General features: G+C 42.4%; 1 protein-coding gene across 7 annotated transcripts in view; it reads left to right on the top strand.

Moving 5' to 3' along the window:
- The window catches only part of LOC120449143 (palmitoyltransferase app), a 68,773-nt gene that overhangs the window by 39,230 nt on the left and 7,653 nt on the right, over positions 1 to 21,890 (top strand). For 4 of the 7 annotated variants that reach the window (XM_039631475.2, XM_039631477.2, XM_039631471.1 and 1 more), the window contains 5 exons: positions 12,978 to 14,316; positions 18,988 to 19,148; positions 19,764 to 19,948; positions 21,544 to 21,655; positions 21,723 to 21,877. In XM_039631475.2, coding sequence (XP_039487409.1) covers positions 14,126 to 14,316; positions 18,988 to 19,148; positions 19,764 to 19,948; positions 21,544 to 21,655; positions 21,723 to 21,877 — 804 coding nt within the window. In that variant the 5' untranslated portion in view covers positions 12,978 to 14,125. Of the gene's footprint in view, positions 1 to 9,905; positions 10,069 to 12,977; positions 14,317 to 18,987; positions 19,149 to 19,763; positions 19,949 to 21,543; positions 21,656 to 21,722; positions 21,878 to 21,890 lie in introns of those variants that run through there. The other 3 variants (XM_039631472.1, XM_039631473.2, XM_039631476.2) reach the window with 3 other exon arrangements.

The raw sequence follows: 21,890 nt of genomic DNA, 5'->3' as shown, positions 1-21,890 counted from the left end.
AAGGGGGGGGTAGGGTTTTAAAGGGAGAAAAAAACAGGTTTTTACAGATTTTTTTTTGGGCGTACGGTAAAAGTAAATTTATTTCTGATTATTGTACATTAAAGAGTAGTATTTGAACTATATTCTGTGAAATATTGGTTGAAAAATATTGAAAATTGACCGAATGGCAGCAATTCTTCGCAGGCGCCTCAGAAAAAATACATTTTGCGGTGCACGTCATACCTCAGCACTGGATAATCTGATATGAAATACCCAAAGTTTTTCCATCAATTTTTATGTCCCTCTAGGTATCCCTGTCGAGTTTTTCCATTTATTATAATTTTTGAACTTTTTACAAAACTTGAAAGTGAAAATACCGATTTTTGGCCAAAGTTCATGACTATTGTTGTTAATAATAAAAAAATTAAAATCAAAAACGAAAAAATCTCGACAGCGTTACCTCATAAATTATGTAAGGAAATACTGTAAAAAATTTGAGAACGATCGGTTGAATAGATTTTGAGATACAGAGTGCACCGACTCAAAAAACATCGATTTGAGAAAAACGTGTTTAAAGTTTTTGTTGCTGTCTTCCCCGCTGAGGGATTACTCAGGTAGTCGTTCGAGACCCGCCTACTTCCAAAGCTATATCTTTGTGAGTTTTGCTCCGATTGACTTCCTATTTACAGACAACAATCTTGAGTTACTATACTTTCATAATATGCAATTAAAAAAAATCACTTTTTTTGAACCCTCAAAACCCTACCCCCCCCTTAAAGCTGCTCGCTTGCATAAAATAAATTAAATAAAAAATAAGTGACTGCTACAAAAGGTTGTTTCTTATTGCTCTCCCTAGGCCCAAATCAATTAGTGCCTCAACATTTCTTTAAAAAACTTTGTTAGTACTTAATATTAAGCGCAATTAAAAGTGACGCCAACCATTTGTGAAATTCACACGGAACACACGCATACCTATAAGCCAAGATACACACGTACACGTATGAAGGCTATGTATGTGTAGAATTCTGTTGAAGTAGATCACGACGAAGAAACCGACCTCGAAAATGGAGAGAGATGTAACTCTTTGCGGTTCATGCAATAAGAACCGACTATCCAGCGGCGTCCAAAACTGGGTGCAGTGCGACATATGCAAGGCATGGTACCACTTCGCCTGCGTTGGAGTCGATGCCTCTATTGCACAGTCACAATGGACGTGCGACTTGTGCAAACTTGTCGACGATACCCCTTCCACCTCACAGCAAGCCGCTTTACAACGCAACGAACTGACAAATACCTTGCCGAAAGATGGCGACATAATACAAACCGAATCCAATCCCAATAAGCCAGCTGAGACATCTTATATTCCATGCTCAAAAAACTTGATGATAGAGATGCTAGAAGAGACACGCCAAGTGGAAAAGAAATATATCGAGCAGAAATATGCAATACTTGCACAGCAGCAGGGGACACAGGAAAGACACATCCTATCATTTGGACCAACTGCATCCCAACTAGCAGCAAGGCAAATATTACCAGCGGATCTACCGACTTTTAATGGCAACCCAGCAGACTGGCCAATTTTCATAAGCATGTACGAGAACAGCTGCTCGGTAGCTGGATTTTCAGACGCTGAAAACATGCTTCGTCTCCAGAAGTGTCTCAAAGGGAAAGCCTACGAATTGGTTCGTGATAAGCTGCTACTGCCGGCACTCGTCCCGGAGGTTATCAAGACGCTAAAAACCTTCTTTGGGCGACCGGAACAGATCCTCGACCGGCTCATCGACAAAATCCGTAAAATTAGTATACACAAAGATAGATTGGAGTCCCTAATCGACTTTGCGATGGCAGTGCGCAACGCGTGCGCCACAATGGAGGCCTGTAACCTGTACGCACATCTTGACAACCCAATGCTTCTGCGCGAGCTTGTTGACAAGTTGCCCACTCAGCATAAATTAAGCTGGGCCATGCATCCACGCAGTGCTTCTATCCCTGTCGTAAAATCATTTAGCGACTGGATATACAATTTAGCAGAAGCAGCCTCCACAGTCATACCTGCACAAAATTCATGGAGCGTGAATACCCACACGCACTTATCAACCGGAGGAATGTGTGAGTCCGAAGACGATCAGAAGAAGGACGACGCCAAACCGAACCCTTCATGCGTCATGTGCAACTCCACCGAACATTACGCCGCCCAATGCGAGAAATTTAAAAGTTTGCCTGTTCCGGAGCGACATCATATAATCAACGACGCCAAGGCCTGCTACAGATGCCTAAAGATGCACCGTCGCAAATGTTTCTCAAAACGCGATTGCGGCGTTGATAACTGTCAATCAAAACACCACCCTCTCCTTCACAGGGAAGCTCCTAAACCCGAACTCGTCAGTACCCACCATCAAGAAACTGGCCTCGATGAATCATACTTTCGAATCCTGCCGGTAACACTATATGGGAGCGGAGCAAAGGTCGACACGTATGCGTTTTTGGACGAGGGCTCATCTGTAACACTTATCGATGAAGGAATTCTGAAGCTCCTCAAGGTTCCTGTGTCCTCTGAACCACTTTGTCTGCAGTGGACCGGAGACACCACCCGTACGGAGGAAATGTCTCTCAAAGCCCAGGTAAAAATATCGGAGATGGGGAGTGGAAGAAAACTGTGGCTCAACAACGTGCATTCAATCAAACACCTTGCCCTACCTAAGCAAACCGTTGACGCACATAAACTTGGCAGCAAATACAAGCACCTACATGGATTGCCCATAAAATCATATTGGAATGCTGCACCGATGCTTCTAATTGGCGCAAACAACTGGACCTTTGCTGTTCCCCGCAAAATTCGTGAAGGAAGACGCAATGAGCCTATCGCCTCAAAATGTATGCTAGGATGGAGTATTCAGGGCACAAGTAATGCCACCCAAAATTATTCCCTTCATCACTGCGTTTGCAACTGGGACGACATCGACAAGACGGTAAGAGAAAGCTTCAACACAGACCCTATCACACCGCGGGAGCTTTTCTCTAAAGACGACAAAAAGGCTACGGAAATTCTGGAGGAGACATGCAAGAAAGTAAATGGTCGCTATCAAGTTGGACTGCTCTGGCGAGACAAAAATGTAATTCTCCCAGAAAGCTATTCAAACGCACTTAAACGACTCGAATGTCTTCGACAAAAAATTAACAAGAATCCAGAGCTATTCAATCAAATTCAAGGCCAAATTGACAACCTAGTCGACAAAAACTACGCATTCGAACTGGAAACCAAAGATATAGCAGAGGACATAAACCGTGTGTGGTACCTCCCTATATTCATCGCTCTAAACCCAAACAAGCCAAATAAAATAAGATTGGTTTGGGATGCAGCTGCAAAGAGTCACGGCAAATCCCTTAATGACTTTATGCTGAACGGACCCGATTTCTTAAACCCGCTAACCGAGGTTCTTATGGCATTCAGAGTAGGTCGTATAGGCGTGTGCGCGGATATCGCTGAGATGTTTCATCAAATAACTATCCAGCAAAGCGACATGCATGCTCAAAGATTTCTGTGGCTTAGCAAGGGCAACAAAACTCCCCGCACATTCGTCATGCGGGCAATGACATTTGGAATTTGCTGCGCGCCCTGTATTGCTCACTATGTGCGGGACAAAAACGCACAGGAGTTTAAGGATCAATGTCCCCGAGCTTTCGAATCAATTACAAAGGCTCATTATGTGGACGACCTTATAGACAGCTACACCGACGACTCTGAGGCGATCGAAGTAACATCAAAAGTCCGAGACATTCATGCTGAGGGAGGATTCACTATAAGAAATTGGATCTCGAACTCTACCGCTATCCTCAAACATTTTGGAGAGTGGCAAATAGCCGAACAACATCCCAAAGAACTTGGTGGCCCGGAGAAGGTTCTTGGTATGTATTGGGAACCCTCAAACGACGTTTTTAAGTATACTTTTAGATTTGCGAGACTTAAAAGAGACGTCCTAAATGGAGAATCCATACCAACAAAACGAGAAGCCCTACAAGTATTAATGTCGATTTTTGATCCCTTGGGCCTGTTATCCTGCTACACGATCGGCCTTAAAATGCTTCTGCAAAAAGTATGGCGTGCAGGCATAGACTGGGACGAAGAACTGCCCGATGCCCTGTTCACGTCATGGCAACAATGGAAAACGGTCCTGCTTCAAGCTACCGAACTGGAATTTCCTCGCTTCTACTCCACTTTGCTGCCGAATGCCGACCAGATTGATCTACACACGTTTGTAGACGCAAGCGAGTACGCCTACGCAGCAGTCACATATCTTCGTATCAAGCGAGGAGCAGACGTCGACACAGTACTGGTAGCAGCCAAATGTAAGGTCGCCCCACTAAAACCAGTCTCAATACCACGCATGGAACTACTGGCCGCTGTAATTGGAGTGGGCCTCGCCAAAAAGGCCATGAATGTTAGAAGGCTCAACATCAATTCAAGTACATACTGGACAGACTCTAAGACCGTTCTACAGTGGCTTGATATGGACCCACGGAAATTTCAAGCCTTCGTTATGCATAGAGTTGGGGAGATAATCGATAACACAAGTCGAAACCAATGGCGATGGATTCCCACAAAGCAAAACGTTGCGGACTCAGCTACCAAATTTATCAAAACACCTGACGCTAATCGCTGGTTAAAAGGCCCTCACTTCCTAGTCAAGCCAGAAAGCGAATGGCCACTACAAGACGTTATCCTCGATAACAGCGAGCCGTGTGAACTACGTAAGCATATCTTCGTTGTAAACAAACTAAAGTATTTTGATTTTGCAGTAGAGTACTTCTCTGATTGGAGACGCCTATACAGAGCTGTGGCAACATTCGTGCTATACATTGAAAGAATACGTGCCAAATGTCTCGGAAATCAACTACCGACAACGTTAGACCCGGAAATCATAAATAGAGCAAAATCGTGGCTATATAAACAGGCGCAATCCAGGGTGTATTCAGCTGAAATAACCGCTCTAAAAAATAATTCAGCCATTGACAAGTCAAGCTCGTTGATTGCCCTGAACGTTTACCTGGACGAAGACGGCGTACTACGCATTCAGGGAAGAAACGATAACATAAATCCTGACAACGCCATCGTTCTGTCAAAGAACTCCCAAATCGCATTTTTAATTACAAAATATTACCATGAAAAATCACATCACATGATGCACGAGTCAACGATAAATCGTATTCGAAACGACTTCTACGTACCTCGTCTACGAGTGCTGTATAAAACAGTTCGAAAGGCTTGTCAACTGTGCAAAATTGCCACCGCCAGCCCCGAAGTACCTCAAATGGCTCCATTACCAGTCGCCCGACTAGCCTGCTTCGAGAGGCCCTTTACATACACGGGAGTCGACTACTTCGGTCCTATACTGGTCAACGTTGGCAGGCACAAGGAAAAACGGTGGGGAGTCCTCTTTACCTGCCTGACGCTGAGAGCCGTACACATAGAAGTAGCCCACAAACTCGATGTAAGCTCATGCATTATGTGTCTGCGGAATTTTATGACACGTCGCGGGACTCCAAAAGAAATCTTTTCTGACAATGGCACAAACTTTAAAGCCACGGAGAAAATGGTGAAAGAAGAACTTCAAAAGATCGACTTTGATGAAATCACCATAAAATACGAAGCAATTAAGTGGCACTTCAACCCGCCTGCAGCACCTCATATGGGAGGCGCATGGGAACGACTAGTCCGATCGGTCAAAACTGTTTTGAAAGCAATCTGCCCAACAAACAACTTCAACGACGAAACTCTTCAAACCGCCCTTATGGAAGCGGAAAGTATCATCAATTCCAGACCACTAACCTTTGTCTCTTTAGATTCAGCCGACGACGAAGCACTCACCCCGAATCATTTACTTCTGGGATCGACGAACGGCTATAAGCGTATGGCAGATGGCAATACCGATCTAAGGCTGCGTTGGCAACAAACTCAGTTATTCGCAGACAAATTCTGGAATCGCTGGGTTAAGGAATTTACCCCAAGTTTAACCAGACGCAGCAAGTGGTTTACCAAACGTCCCCCAATAGCTATCGGTGATGTCGTTATCGTTGTCGACGATCAACTGCCGAGGAACATGTGGCCAAAAGGACGTATTACTGACGTAGTGATGGCCAAAGATGGACAAGTACGCAGAGCTACAATATGGACACCAAAAGGCATCATGGTCCGCCCAGTGGCCAAGATTGCTGTCCTGGACGTCGGTTTAAAAATTGGTGAAGATCAGAAGGACGTTCACGGGGGGTGGGAAAGTTACCGCCGTAATTTAAATTCAACCGCCAACTAGGCGAAAAAGACGTAACCCTGAAAACTTTTGGTAAAAGTGTTACCCATGATCTGCGGTTATTGGATAGGGCAACACTTGTTCGACACTTGAGGAAACACTGGCGAAGGAGAAGAAACAAAGTTTTTTAAAGCTGCTCGCTTGCATAAAATAAATTAAATAAAAAATAAGTGACTGCTACAAAAGGTTGTTTCTTATTGCTCTCCCTAGGCCCAAATCAATTAGTGCCTCAACAAGTAGCATTGGCTTTTCCATCCTAAACACTGACAAGGAGATGCTCATTTCCAAATGTGTGCCATGACTTTCTCCATTCCACTTGCAAATGCAGATGTTGCTGATGTTGAAGCGGCAAAACAAAAGCTGTCAACAACAAGTTGCCGGACAATAGAAGCCGCTGTCCGCTGCACATGCTCCTCCGCAACGGTTGGGCTTTTGTGTGGGCAAAAGGCTGGCCAGTAGCAATCCAACAATCCAACAATCCAACCATCCAACAATCCGGCAATCCTGAAATCCAGCAATCCGACAATCCGGCAGTGGCCAACTAGCAAACTAGCAGCCAGGCGAACAATCGCCCCGACTTGTATGGGGAACTCTTGACAAATAGCGCCTGGTTGGTCACAGCTGGTGGCGCAATCCGTGGGACAGATGTTCCTGTCACTCGGTGAGTCCCTGCGTCCGTGTGTCCCATGTCCGTGTCCCCGAGTCTCTAGTCCTTAGTCCTTAGGGCAGCGGCGTCTGTGTGAGTGAGTGCATCGTGGCGCTCATAAAACTAAATTTCTAAACAATCTGCGTTTGGCAATCTTATGGCTTTCGCTGCCGACATTGGCGCTGCGCAACTTTATTGAAATGTTTGGCAGTTTTTCGTGTCCTCTTCAATTTGTGTCACACACACAGAGACAGGGAAAGAGAGCGCAGGAAATGGGGAAAGAGAGAGACGGCCTGTCTGTGTTGCAATTTTGATTTTTGCAATTTTCCGTAGCATACTTTTTTGGGCCATGTGTGTCGTGTGCATGTAAAAGCACAGTTCTCGATTATACACCGAATTTGGGGCCATAAACAATGATGACGAACAGCCGCCCATCATGATTACTTTCCCAAAGTATGCATGTCTGCGACATAGGCAATTCATTTAATTTTCGATTGAAATTCAATTGGATCATAATTCAAATTTTCCACCACGAAAGTAGCCCATGGGATTTGGCCATTTTATTTCCACCAGGAGCAGTCGAGCATGAGCGAAGCAATAACCAGAACTTTTGCACATCGATGCGATGCGATGCGAAATCGAAGATAAATAAATGCTTCGAATAAGCAATAATCCGCTTCTAAAAAAGAAAGAAAAGAGTCGTGCGCGATGGGCGTGGAATAAATAGATAAAGATAAGGCTAGGCAAAAAGGAAAGGAAAGGGAGCGGGCTAAATAAACATTTGTACATAATATAAATCGTTTTGGGGGTCTGTTTTCTTATCGGGGCAACTGTTTCTCATTTATACATCATAAGCAGTTTCAGTGGGGCGTTTTTCGGTGAATTGAATGCGGGTGGCAAATATGTTTTCCTCAAGAAACTGCCTTGTTTTCCTTGCCGTTGGTGAGGTCATAAAGAATCTGTTATCTGTAATCAGGACCTGCCCCATTATACGCACATGAATAAAGTATTTTTTATTTGTTTGGATCAATATTTCCTTTGGATTAAAAGCAACAAATTGTGCACTAAAATCATGGTTAGAATCTTTGTATTTTAAAAAGTGGATCATAAATATGCAAGTCTTAGGATGGGTTAACTTTACAACGTCATAAGAAATCTCTACTATTTATGTATTGGAATATACCTTTTGCATTATAAACAACTTTAAATGTAGGACGTTAAACAATCATCGTTAAATATGTTTTGAATATTGCAACCTTTAAATTGACATAAAGTATTGCAATTGCGAAGCACTTTGCTAATTGTTTGGTTGCTGTTTCGTAGGGCAACAGTTCTACAATAACTTTTGCCAACACTTATAAGTGATTGTCATAATAATTGTCATACTGGGTTAGGTTGTGGCTTGGTTCAAACTGTGCAAATTATAATCGCCCCATGGACTGCGGCACTGCATCTGTGCAAACATGGCAGATGGCAAAGCAAACGACAATTAATTCTGCCGTGGACGGTGGTCGCATTCAAGTCGACTTTTCACAAATAAAAATCAAATGCTGACTCAGTTCATCAGCAGAAATAGTTGAACAGTTTCTGCTCACACTGACCAGATGAAAACAAACCCAAAACAGTGCTCAACCTGAAGCAAAAATAGAAAAATACAAATGAAAATAGAAATAGAAATAGAAACTGAAACAGGAACAGAAAAAGAAACAGAATCAGAATCAGAGAGGGAAACCAAACAACCAAGCGAAAGCATACAAAAATATACAAAAGCCCCAGCGAATGGCAAATAGAAAAACAAAAGTTGGCATCTGCCAAATGGACAGGAATTTATAAATTAAACCAAAACAATGAGCAAAGATTAACAACAGTTACCGACACAAGCAACGTATAAAACTCACATTTCGACGAGAATGGTGACGATAGTTTTGCTATTCGAATGTTTGCTACTCTGGGTGCACAGAAAGAAAATATTTACTTAAATCTTTACTTAATAACGCTTTTTCGCACTTCACTTGATTTGCATTTTTTTATTAAGCTTATTACTTAAGCTGTCAAAAAGTATGCAACGAATTATGTTGTATGTAAAATAAGAAACAATTACTACCGAAATAAATACCCTTAAAAATCATTTTCAAGTAGTATTTCTAATAAATATTTTTATAGAGCCTAATAAGTTTTGTTATTTAATATATTCGGTGCCAATATGAATTTGGAAAAAAAATAACTCTTTTCTCTGAGTGCCTGTAATAAAATGTTGGCGAATCGTGGAGCAATCGTTGATGGCGACTTTTGGTTTGACTGTCACAGCGACGGCGACTTGACGGCCTCGGCGGCGTCGGCGACTGTAAATGTGACGGCAGCAATTACACGAACAGCGGCAAAGGGAAACGCTAAGGCAAACAGGACACACTCTCACACATACATATGTATATACTCACATATATATGCCTTGCATGTGTGCGTGCGCTGCTTTGTTGCCATAACGGAAATGGACGCCATGTCGGATGTTTGAGGAAATGTTCGTGTAGCTGTAACGGCAATGCCGAGAAAATGTGTTTGTGTGTGTGTGTTCCCTTATGCTCTACAGAACCATATATGTGGTCTATTAGTTGGGCGGTTGTTTAAAACCATTAAATTGTATTGACATTTGAAAGAGTAGGTTGAACGACACTGTATAGCTTCGCCGATTGTTATTGCTCTGCTGGCCGCTCTTTTGAAATCAAAACTAATTGGAATATGAGTTGGAAATTATGGCACTGACATTATATTTAATTGAAAGTTCCCAGGTCAACATCGTAGTAAATAAACATCTGCATTATTAGTTACAAAATTGGGTTTCTGCCTGTTGCACTGAACTGGTTTTCATGATAAAGCAAACCGAAAATGGTTCAGCTATTTGCTCAATTGATTTTGACCGAATTTGAAAAGGGAAAATTATGAATTAAATCTTGCAAAACCTGTTTGAAAATGTTTCAGAGTATACTCTAATAATCATTGTAAAATACGTCCATATAAGTTTATATCAAATTTAAAGTGTTAATACAACGTAGCAGCACTCATTCACCTGGTGTTAATCCGCATCCAGAGACTTGCGTTTTCCCAATCTGGACTCATCGCCATCCTCTGGAGTAAGCCAAAGTAACCAAACCGACTTCAAATACGCACAAGATCTCTTCACACTCACACTCATACTCACACTCACTCACTATTCATATGCAGTCCGGTACTCATGCCTTTGAGAATGTGTCTGCTGGTTTGTTCGTTTGTTTGTTTGTTTGCTGAACGAGTGGGCGAGTGCGAATGCGAGTGGGGCGTTTGCGTAAATGAATGATCCCAGTCGAGTAGAGTCGAACTGAGCCGCCTTTCAAGGGGGACAGTCAGGGGCTAGACTTAAGCCGGCACTGAGAGAAAAAAGATCAAAGTGAAAAAGAATTTGAAGTCAAAGCTTCCTGAAAAATATCCTATAAAAATAGCTAATTGTGATTAAATTATAGTTATAACAAACTGACATAAATCAACTTCGCTTTTACTTGAATAATACTGATCTTTTGCAGTTGGGTTCTACAAAGAATCACTAGCTTTGAAAATGATAAAATAATTTGTTATATTTTGTACTTTTTCTGAATCTTATTTTAGATTCATAGTTATCCCAAACAATACTTATTTCAAAAACCGCATAAACCTAGATTTATGACAAGTGTTTCCATCATTAAGTTAGTTTTCCTTTCCGTGTAGCACCGCCGTGCACGCATGGCTGGCGGAGTACTTGCCACGCCCCCGCCGCCCCCCTCTTGAATGTTAAGTGTGCTCGCCATGCATGCGTATGAGTAACGATAGTGAGAGTGTGGGTGAGTGGGCTGAAGTGGGTGGTTTCAGTGGGTGGTGTGGGCGTGATAGTGGCAGTTGCGGCTACGTTTGAGGCGCGGTGAAGGGGTGAAGCGGGGCAGCGTCAAGAGCACTGGTGTTCAAGGGTTTGATGTATTACAAAATACGTATACGCAACCGCAGCTTGCAATTACAATGCCAAGTGTCGGTTAGGTATTTCTGGTTCACTCACTCTCTCGCTCTCTCGCTCACTCACTCACTCACATCCGGCAAGTAAGTGTGAGTGTTGTGGTGTTTATGCGGAAGGATTTCAAGAACAAGTTCAAGAATTTTCGTTATTGTGCAGCCATTAAATAACTGAGCCATTCACACATAGTTGGCTTTAGTTAAATAAAACATTCCGATACTTATAGCAATTAAGCAGATATTTTGTAGAAATCTTTCTATATTATTCTAACAAACTGTATTCATGAATTCAGTATAAGCTTAGAAGATAGATGGAATGTGCGTTGGCCACTGCATTTTATTAATACCAACACATGCTCTGCTTTGTTTAGTTTGCAGATTGATAATATATACTATATACTTGGCAAAGACTCTTTCACTTTCACTCTTTTGCCGACCCACACTCTCTATTGAATTGCCGTAAGTGGCCATTTATTTACATATTTGCGCCGAGTGGCACACTTCAAAGTTGGCTCTTGTGTTTTGTTTTTGCTGTCGCTACTTTATGGTTATTGTTTTTTTGTGCCGTTGGTGTAGTCGTTGTTGCTGACACTTTGCGTCATTTCAGGCAATTTATGAGTTTATTGAACACACGCCTGTGTGCCTTTAATTGGCACTTCTTGGCGCATGTCATCAGCTGCTGTTAATGTTAATTAGCGGGGAGCCTACCATTCCATACCATGCAATGCCATTCCCCTTCCTTCCCAGCGAAATGTATGCAAATAATCGCAGTCAGTATATATTAGAGTATTCGGTGGCGCTATAATTGCAACACAATTTGCATAAACATTTTCGCCACCCGAGAAAGGCGAAATAGGCAACATCTGCGCACCGAGTCCCTTTAAATGGGGCGGCGTGTGCCCAATTAACGCAAATTGCAAATGCAAAAGCCATTCACTCGTTTTTGTGCTTGTGTTTGTGTTGCTGCTGGTTTATTGCCGCACAAAGTGCGCCTGTTTGCCTTAGATAACGGGTTTTGGGTTCCAGAACCATGTTGCAACATACACACATACAGAAAGCCAAAGTTACCGTGCAACGCAGCCAAAGAGGAGTAACAACTTGCTGTCGCAGGGGCGGCATACAGTGCGTATGCTTAACTTGATTAGCGCCAATTAGCCCACAGTAGTCGTCTCGCATAAAACCGCAAATTAGCGCATTTCGGCTGTTAATAATCCATGCCTTAATCCTTTAGTCGGTTTATGTCAAGCCCATAAATAAGAAACGATCTGGATTTATGTTCGCGGCGAATTTCAAAATTTAGCGATTGTTCTGGAATATGTATAACAAGTATGCAGAAGTTTAACTTGGTCGTTTTGAATTGGGCAAACTCTTAAACATTAATATAAAAATATTTCAAAATGTTTAAAAACAGAGTAAGATGCTTGAATTTACGTATCAATTATATGTCAAACTTGCACATCCCTGATTTGTTTTCAACACAAACAAAAACAAAGTAACAATTCAGATTCCAATTAATTAGTCAAATTACTCAATCATTGAAAACCACTAAGAATGTGTAAGAAAGTACATTAATTGAAATTTATAAAGTGTCACTCAGTCATTTAAGTTGTGTGCCGCAAAAAGAAGAGTTTCCAACCCGAAATGTAATAAAGCAGTGACCACAACTGTTTGGCTTAACTTCCGTAAACTTCCCTGGGACAATTTGGAATGAAAATTTATCAGCAAGCTATAACAACTCGATTGTGTTGGCATAAAAAAGTGATAAAAACTCATTTTATGAATTGGCCCATTGCGGACGTTCTCGCTCTCTTATCCAACTTACAATTCTTGGGCAACGCGTTTCAAATTCGATAATAAAGTGGGAATAAAGGAATCCCTGAGGAAAGGAAAAGATGAGATGAAGTTTCGCCTTTCCGCTTGTCGGCGCCCGCACAAAAGTTCTTAATCAAAATAACTTAATGATTATATTTGCCTGCAATTGCACAGTTGCTCACTCCTTTCACAACTTTCTTTCCCTCTGCTCTTTACCATTTCAGGACTGACCCACTCAAACAGGACTAGAACCAGCCAAACCAATTCGACGCCAATTTTAACTACTGTTGGTGGCGCCAGCAGCGAATAGCGAATAATTGAATCATAAAGGACACGAACGGGCCACCCAAAAGGATCCTGAATTCAGGATCAACAAAGCCGAGCAAATAATTGCTGTATAGTGTGTGCACGGAACGGCGTCTCCACACTTTTCCCCCCAGCCTCCAGTCCAGTTTCCGGTGGGCGGAAAAAGGGGAGTGGCAGCAGGCAGAATCAGGCAAAAGAAGGCGGCTGCAGGGAAATGACAGCCGTCCCGCTTTAATTAAAGCCGGCACGTGGGCGTGTGGGCGTGAGGCCCGAAAGTGTGCGCTGCAATAAAAGGAGGAAACTGAAACGCAATGTGGCTGATGCCGCGGACCGTGGACAACGCAACAAAGTGGACGAAATTGCTTTTGGAACATTACAGGATACCACTGGAGGTGGCCAGCAGTAGCAGTAGCAGCGGGGAAGGCATTAATTTTGATTAAATCCACCTGAACTGAACCATTCGCCTTTTCCAAATAGCAACTAACAAAACGAAACGAACGACGACCGAGTGAAATATTAGCTAGAAAACTTTAAGCGAATATTTCAAGCAGCCGCCCGGTGTGTGCATGAAATTCGTGGAAGGTAGCGCACAGGATCGGGAGCAGCAGGAGACATCTTGTGGCAGTCGGTTTTGCGTGCCGCAGGCATTGCAACAGCCACACATGAACACGTCCCTGTGACACGAGGAGGTTGCGGAGTGAAGAAGGGGGTGGCGTCGTCGGTCGGGACCCCAGGAAAACAGCATAATTTCGTCAACGGCAGCCGTTTGAACTGTCGTCGCCAGAGCATAACCCACCATTCCCCAGGATCCCACAGCCCAAAACCCGAATCCCCAGTCCGGCCCACATCATCATCATCATTATCACCAGCAGAAGCAGCAGCAGCAAGAGCAGCAGAGGAAAAGGCAGGAAAGGCATCGCTGTCACAGTCAGCGATTGTTGTCAGCAAAGGAAAAGTATCAGAATCAGGAACCACCAGCAGGAGCAGGAGCAGGGGGAGAAGCAGGACCTGGCATAGCAACACCATCCCATCCAAAACTTAATACCCATTTGCCAGGACCGCCCCGATGAATCTGCTGTGCTGCTGTTGTTGCAGTAACATGGCACCAAACCAGCGCGTCACACGCAAATGGGAACTGTTTGCCGGACGCAATAAATTCTACTGCGATGGATTGCTAATGTCCGCACCGCACACAGGCGTCTTCTACTTGACGTGCATCCTGATTACCGGCACCAGTGCGCTCTTCTTTGCCTTCGAGTGAGTATACGCCCCGTGCGCATTTCAGCCATTTGTCAGTGCAGTGAGAGAAACTGTATTGCATGTTTCCAATTGAATATGGTGTGTCTCATAGCTTAATTTTTAAAATTCGGTAATCATAAATCGGGTAAAGCTTAAAGATAAAATTATTAAAGGTCTTGATTGTTTAACAGGAATTATGTTACTTTAGGCATTTATTAAAACAGCGATAAAACAACATAGGATAAGATATTTAAATTAGCTTTATTTCTTCTGGCTATTTTCACGCGCCTATTCACAGTCTTAGAATAATTATACAAATTAATTATAGAATACATATATGCTTAATCCAAATATATATTATTAATTTACGAGATATTCCTTAACATAGATATAATATATATAATTTATCAGTATATAGTTTGAAGAACTAGATTTTCTTTCTCTGCGCCCGTTGGAGTGTCAGAGGGTGCAGTTCGCCGCCCTTTAGATGCATTGTGTGCAAAATGTATACGTTGCTAATTAAGCATTGGCCAGTAACCCTTTCCGTTGGGCACCGGATAGACGAATCCCCTAGCCACCGACTCCAATCCAGCGGGTCATGCTTGATTTCCAATTACGCCCACATTAATGGTCTCTGACTTTGGACTCTTGCTCTGGTTTCATCGGTATCAACGGGTTTCTCGTCCGGTTTCTCATTCCCGACTGTTGTCTGCCCTCTGCCATCTGCCCTCTGCTGTCCGTCTCCGTATCCAATGGCATGTAATTATCGCTGTGCAACGTGGCGTATGCGTTATGCTTCGGCTGGCAAAGGACATTGGCATCCAAGCGGCTGCTGCTACTACTGCTTTTTCAGCTAGATGTCTCTGTTCGGGATGAATCCGTTGAATTACGGGTATCCGTGTGTATCCGCATAAAAAGGATGGGTAAATAGTTTCAGCTTTTGATTTGTCAATCCGATGCTTGTCCGGCATTCAAATATGTTCATCCTTCAACTACCGACCCACTGACAAACCACAGGAAAATTATCCACGTTGCCTGGGTTTAGTTTCAAACTGAATTTTCATTTCAGACTCATTCATCCGGGTCACATTTCCATTTCCGGTTGCTAAACTTTTCCGCTATTAAACTCTGATGGTGGTTTTTAATGGTCATTAATTAAAGTTTGTAAATTATTAATATTTAATTTAGTTACGGCACACTCGACCTCTGCATACCCTCTTATTTAAGCTGCTTTTGTGGTTTTTCGTGGTATGAAGTACATATGGTCAACAATGGCTTTCTTCTTTGCAATATATTTATATATTTTTGAATGGCTTTCTTATGTGGGACAGCATTGTGAAATAAGGCAAACAAGAAATTTCCAGGAATATTGTATTCGGTCGCAACTAGCACGTTGCTCCAATAATAATTCAAACGTCCAATCGATTTGGCCGGTAGAGCAACCAAATAAATATCTAAACGGCATGAGCATCTGGAAACAAACACACACAGCCCACAAACGTTTAACTAAATTCAATTTGGTTTCACATGGGCGCATCCACCCTCATTTTTCCGTAGACTGGCCAAAATAACGCATACGACACGTAGTGCAAATACAAATAAAACGCAACGTTTAAGTTGCAACCCACTGCGATTAGGCGAAATTATGCTCAACATTTTCTGCACGAAATCATTTCAGCAGCGCAGAAAGGAATTACATGTGCGGAGGTGCTGTGTTCTCCACAAAAGAAATTGAAATTCCCATGCCCAGGATCCAAAAACTCGTATGCACTAGCTCCACCTACACCTCCTCCTCCAGCTCCTCCATTTATGCGCTCCAAATTTATTCGCCGCTGAAAAGCGGCTGCAGCGCGATTTTACTTTCATTGCTTGCTTTACATTAGCGCACAGTCGAGTGGAAGGCGCCCCAGTATGGATGGGCATTACAATATCTGCAATGCCTTTGAGTGCTCCCATAGATATTCCTGCAGATACTCGCACATATCCTACGAATGCACGCGAAAAAATGGGGAAGTCCAAACAAAGTTGCTTTAAAATAGGAAAGCAGGCTAAAGAAAATATTACATTAAAATGGAATTCAACTGCACTTTCCTTTCAATTCATAAGAAAAGCCTTTAGTTCAGTAACTAAAAATGTATAAAACTCACAGGATAAAGCTAAGCACTAACCTAGACTTAAATTGAATAGAGATATCTTTATAAAACAACTTATTTTTAAACAAATGTTGACTTTTATATTACTAACAAAAAATACAATTTAAATTGATTAGGCTACAAGTTAAATTTTTGTAGATTTTCTTTGGTTTACCATTTATAGTTTATTTATTCTTTAATATAATCAAATAGAATTAAACCGAGACAAAAGATTTACAAAACGCAATGCGCCTCAGGCTTTAATTTGTACGTACAAATTTACTTGTCCCTGAATTAAATGGACCCAAAAATTTGATTGCAGTCATAGATAGAAAGCTCCAAAATATATACATATATTATTTTTTTTTTTTGCATGTAGGCAGCCTGGGGATGTGTGGGCCAAACTCAAATTGTGTTTCGTTCGACGCTCCCCGGCAATGCAAATCGCTAAAAGGTAGCACACAATGCATGAGGGGCCCTCCTTCGTATTTCGCATTTCCCATTTTCTATTTTAGTTTCTATGGCATTGTCAGCGATTTGCCAGTTGAATGCGAGAAAAGCATTTTTTGAATGCATTCCCATTTAAGCCACACTTTTATGGCCCGGGGGTGGAGCGGGTGCGAAATCGGCGTTGTCATGACAAATGTATTTAACTATTTTCGGTTGGTTATGCTGACTGTTCCCAAAATGAGGCAAACTACATCCACGTCCATCTGGGACTCGTCACACTTAATTGTCACTGAGCACTCGGGTCCTTTGTGATTTGATGGCGAGTGAAAGTTGCTCCTGCGACTGGTTTGGTGAATGCGGCGACTTTTGCCATTCACAAATCGTTGGCACGCATCGGGCATTAAGTAACAATGCCGAGCATTGTCCTATCCCCCAGCTGCCAGTCCTTCGCATCCTTCACATCCTTCGCATCGCAGCTATCCCCGCTGGGAGGGATAGTCCGCCCCAATTCGGGGCCATATTTGCTCGGGCTTTTCCACACATTTGGGGCATTGCCAAATCACCGGGGACATTTGCATGCAATTTTGAGCAGGGCATGCCACACTCGTCGCCCACCAAATGCTGCACTAAATCCAAAGGCAAGCGTTGCCTGCATTTTGGCGTTTGGATGCACAGGATGCCAGGGCACTATGGGAAATTTGACCACTTTTTCTGGCCTAAATTAATAACTCCAGAACGGGGAGAGATATTCAATTGGTGTTTTTTGTATAGGGTTACACTAGTCCATATCTCTTATGGTACCAAAAATTGTGGGCGTGGCACCGCCCTTTCTATTTTTTGTAATTTATAACTCCAGAACGAATAAAGATATTTAATTTTTTTTTTTTGCATTAATTTGCACTAGACCATATCTAAACTTACCGCAAAAACTGGGGGCGTGGCACAGTCCCTTATATTTATATTATTAATTTTCGTAAAGGCTTTCTCTCATTTTGTATGCTTTTTCTAATCTCAGCCAAAACAACTGATTTCGTGATAGAGTTTATATTCTTAATTATTTTACAGAAGTTAACAACAATAGTACTAATAAAAATAACGAAACAATTCAGCAACCGCCTTGTTTAACTCCCGTTTAGCATGAGATTACTCTGAATTTGGAAAAGTAGGGTTAAGTCTAAAATCTATAAATTCTCCCAGAATCGGTAAAAGTGGCTTTTAAAATTACAATAATCTGAACAAGAACTAAATAAGCTACAACATGAGGTATATTTCATTGATGCAATTTGCTGCAATCACTTTAAATCTCTATTCAAAGTTAGGCATTATAAAAAAAAATACTTTTGTAAAGCAACTAAGATTTTTACTAAATTACTGGGACAACACTAGTTTTTTTTTCTATTGAATGTTGCAAACGCCTAATAGAAGGCCCACTGATTAAAATACTTTTTACAGAATGGAAATTAACGCTTTGGTTCCAAAGATATTAGAACTTTTGTAACGAAAGAAAAACTTAATGTTGCAGATTGTTGTTTTGTGTACGCGCAACAGCTGTTTTTAACAGCTGATTTCTTTGTTGTGGCGCCATCTATTAAAATTTCTGGTATGCAGCACTAAAGATTGGTCAATTATGAATGCGTACACTAAATATTATTGTAATATTCCGACTTTCAGAAAATGGGTTTTGGCCAGAAAAAGGGGTCAAATTTCCCATAGTGCAGGGAAGTCGGAGATTCAGGGAATCAAATTTCAATGGGTGCTTTCCGAAGAGCTGAGACAGAATCCAAGGCTCAGTAGTTTGGAAAACCTTTGTTCAATCAGACAGATTTAAGCCACTTTAAAGAGCTGAATTGCTACCTTGAATTTTTTATAACAAGAAATTATTTACTAACTTAATTATAGTGTAATTTCGCAATAACATCATTATTATATAGTCATTAGATTATCAGCAAGTTTACCTAGTCTATTTTATTGCCATGCCCCTAGTTTATTACTCCATTTGCTGTAACAATTTGGTTAAATCAAGATGTTGCCACACAAACCATAATGACGGAAACATCGTTAGATTAATGATACATTTCCCTGTTCCTCGTCCTGCTCCTTCTTTCAGCTGTCCCTTTCTGGCGGACAGCATAAATCCGGCCATTCCGATTGTGGGTGCGGTACTATACTTCTTCACGATGAGCTCCTTGCTGCGCACAACCTTCACGGATCCGGGCGTCATACCGCGCGCCTCCAACGATGAGGCCGCCTATATTGAAAAGCAAATTGGTACGTTACTCATCCGCCCCGTAGTCTCGCGACAGCAATAGCAATAGCAATAGCAATGGCAATCGCAATCGCAGTCGAAGTCCTCGCGTTCATCCAAAAGGAAACGTGGCCAAGGTCGTTGCCTGCTGCTGCCTGTTGCCTGAATATTCTTCCTTTCCATCTGCCACGCCCCCTCCTTGCCAAACACTCGCCCACTCAAACACACACACACACCGAGAACACTTGCGTATATATTTGTTTTCACTTCATTAAGTTTGTGTGTGAGTGAGTGAGTGTGTGTGCGAGAGCAAATGGGAGGAACGTAAAAAGTAATGAGCGTGGCATGACATAGAATGAAAGAAGCGCTAAAAAAAATGGGAAAATATATATGTTCCGTATAAAAATCATCAAAGGCGAACGCTGCGTTGCCTTTGCACTAATGAGTTGCTGTTGTTGCCTTTGTATAAAATATTTAAAATGAGAAAACTTTTGCCCTTTCCCCCATTTTTTCCCTCCCCCACTCTGTTTTTTCCACTTGCATGTCAACAACGTCGATGTTGCTGATGCTGATGCTGCATTTCCTCTGCGTCGCTCTGGATAAATCCTGTATGGATAACCCGAAATCGCGATGAGTAGAGGTGCCAAACTCGCTGAACAGCCCCACATATCGACCGCCGCCGAGGACCAAGGAGGTCCTGGTCAAAGGACAAACGGTCAAGCTGAAATACTGCTTCACCTGCAAGATCTTCCGGCCGCCGAGGGCCTCGCACTGCAGCCTGTGCGACAACTGCGTGGACCGCTTCGATCACCACTGTCCCTGGGTGAGTAGTGATGCTAGTGATGCTGCCATTGGTGGTAATGGCGGGTGATGGGTGCTGAATGCTGCTGATGTTAGTCGTTTGCCGAGTGGGTCCTTGACAAGGACACCCGGCACCTCGTTAGCGGTGGCGCATTTTTAATCACTTCCCAGCAAACCCTGTCCCCAAAGCACCCGTTCCCCCAACATCGTTGTGTCCCCCATTTTGGCCAACTGACATTGAGCCGAGAGCCGCATTAGAGGCACTGGCGAAAAGTGGGCCACAAAACCAACAGCCTCTCGTCGTCGCTGCTGACTTTAACCCAATTCCAACGGCAACCGCTGAGGTTGCTAATTTTTTAGCAAAAATAATTTCAGCCAAGCGCACGTCATGTTTAAAAAAAAAAAGCGCACTCGGACGGACTCCCTCCGAATCCTTTGCTTCTCCGCTTTTTTTATGCCCGCCAGCCACGCGCTGATGCAACAAGATGTGGCTCCCTCTGTGTCTGTATGTGTGTGTGTGTGTGTGTTTGGACAGGACCAAGCAAACAAACCACTCTTGCACAAACACACACACACTCATGCACACACTAACTTAAGTAGCCACACTCATATTTCTGTGGTTCTGTTTTTTTTTTTTTTTTTTTTTTTGGTGTAGCATACTTTTTTGGGTTGCGGGCGCCACATACCCCAGAGACTCGAATCATCGCACATACCCTAACAGATGCAAGTACTTAACTTTCAACTCAGGTTTCCAATACTCCTCAGCTTTTTAACTATTCATATTCACTAATTGAGTGCCTTGTTTGCCCACCACTAGTGTTTTAAAGCCGCAAGATAACCCATTTACTCTTTGCTTCCTTAATTGATTGCTTTGTCTTCATATTTCATTTCCCACGATGGTGTGGATTTAAAAATTCAGTTCACCTTGATTTTAGCTTTCACAATTCACAATCAATTTATTGTGACCTGCAAACCATTTAGCTTGGGGAAGGTCAGTTCAGTCATTAAATATTTACACTAAGTTGAGCAATCGCTGCGACTTAGGCTGTCACTTTTCCACTTTTCCGAGGACTTCTGACGTTCCTTGATATACTATAATTGCTATTAAAGAAAATCTCATTTATATAAGATAAATAAGTAAAGGAAACTATTTCTCTAGTTACGCATTTATATAAAATGAAATGAGTATAAGTAGAGAGCTCAATGAAAGGGTGTGAATTACTCGGTCTACTTGATTTCAAAGTCTCTGCCAGTTAGTGTTGCTGTCAGGGCTTTGCCATCGCCCCACTTCATTTACTGGGGCTCCGGCGTAACTCAAGTCCCCGGAGGAGAGAAAGTACCGACACAATCGCATCTGACGGCTTGAAGGTCGACTCGAGCCTTTTGGGGATTTGGTTCACTGTTCGCGGCTCCAAAAAGGGTTGGCTGAAGGAGGAGGAGGAGGAGGGGTGCTGGAAATTAAGGCATTTCTCGGTCGTAATTTTGGTAATGCCACACATCTCGTGAAAATGCAATTAACCTTATTATGTTTTTGGGGGCCTTGTGGCAGATATCTTAGCAACTTTATTACGCCTGTAGTGTGTTTATAACCCATTTAAATGCTCTCTCTTTTTGCAGGTGGGAAACTGCGTGGGCAAGCGGAATTATCGGTTCTTTTACTTGTTTCTAGTCTCATTGGCATTTTTAGCTGTATTTATATTCTCGTGCTCTGTGACGCATTTAGTTTTATGTGAGTACCCTGGAAAATCGAGCCATATAGCATCTGAATTATGATTTGTTTACATCCCACAACGCAGTGATGAAGAAGGAGCACGAGGTCTTTAATGTAATCAAGGCGGCGCCCTTCACTGTGATTGTTGTGTTCATTTGCTTCTTCTCGATATGGTCGGTGATCGGCCTGGCCGGCTTCCATACCTATCTGACGACTAGCGATCAGACAACCAACGAGGATGTAAGTATAAAAA

The sequence above is a fragment of the Drosophila santomea genome, chromosome 3L (genome assembly GCF_016746245.2).
Source record: "Drosophila santomea strain STO CAGO 1482 chromosome 3L, Prin_Dsan_1.1, whole genome shotgun sequence".
Lineage (NCBI taxonomy): Eukaryota > Metazoa > Arthropoda > Insecta > Diptera > Drosophilidae > Drosophila > Drosophila santomea.
This window is presented reverse-complemented; position numbering and strand designations above follow the sequence as displayed.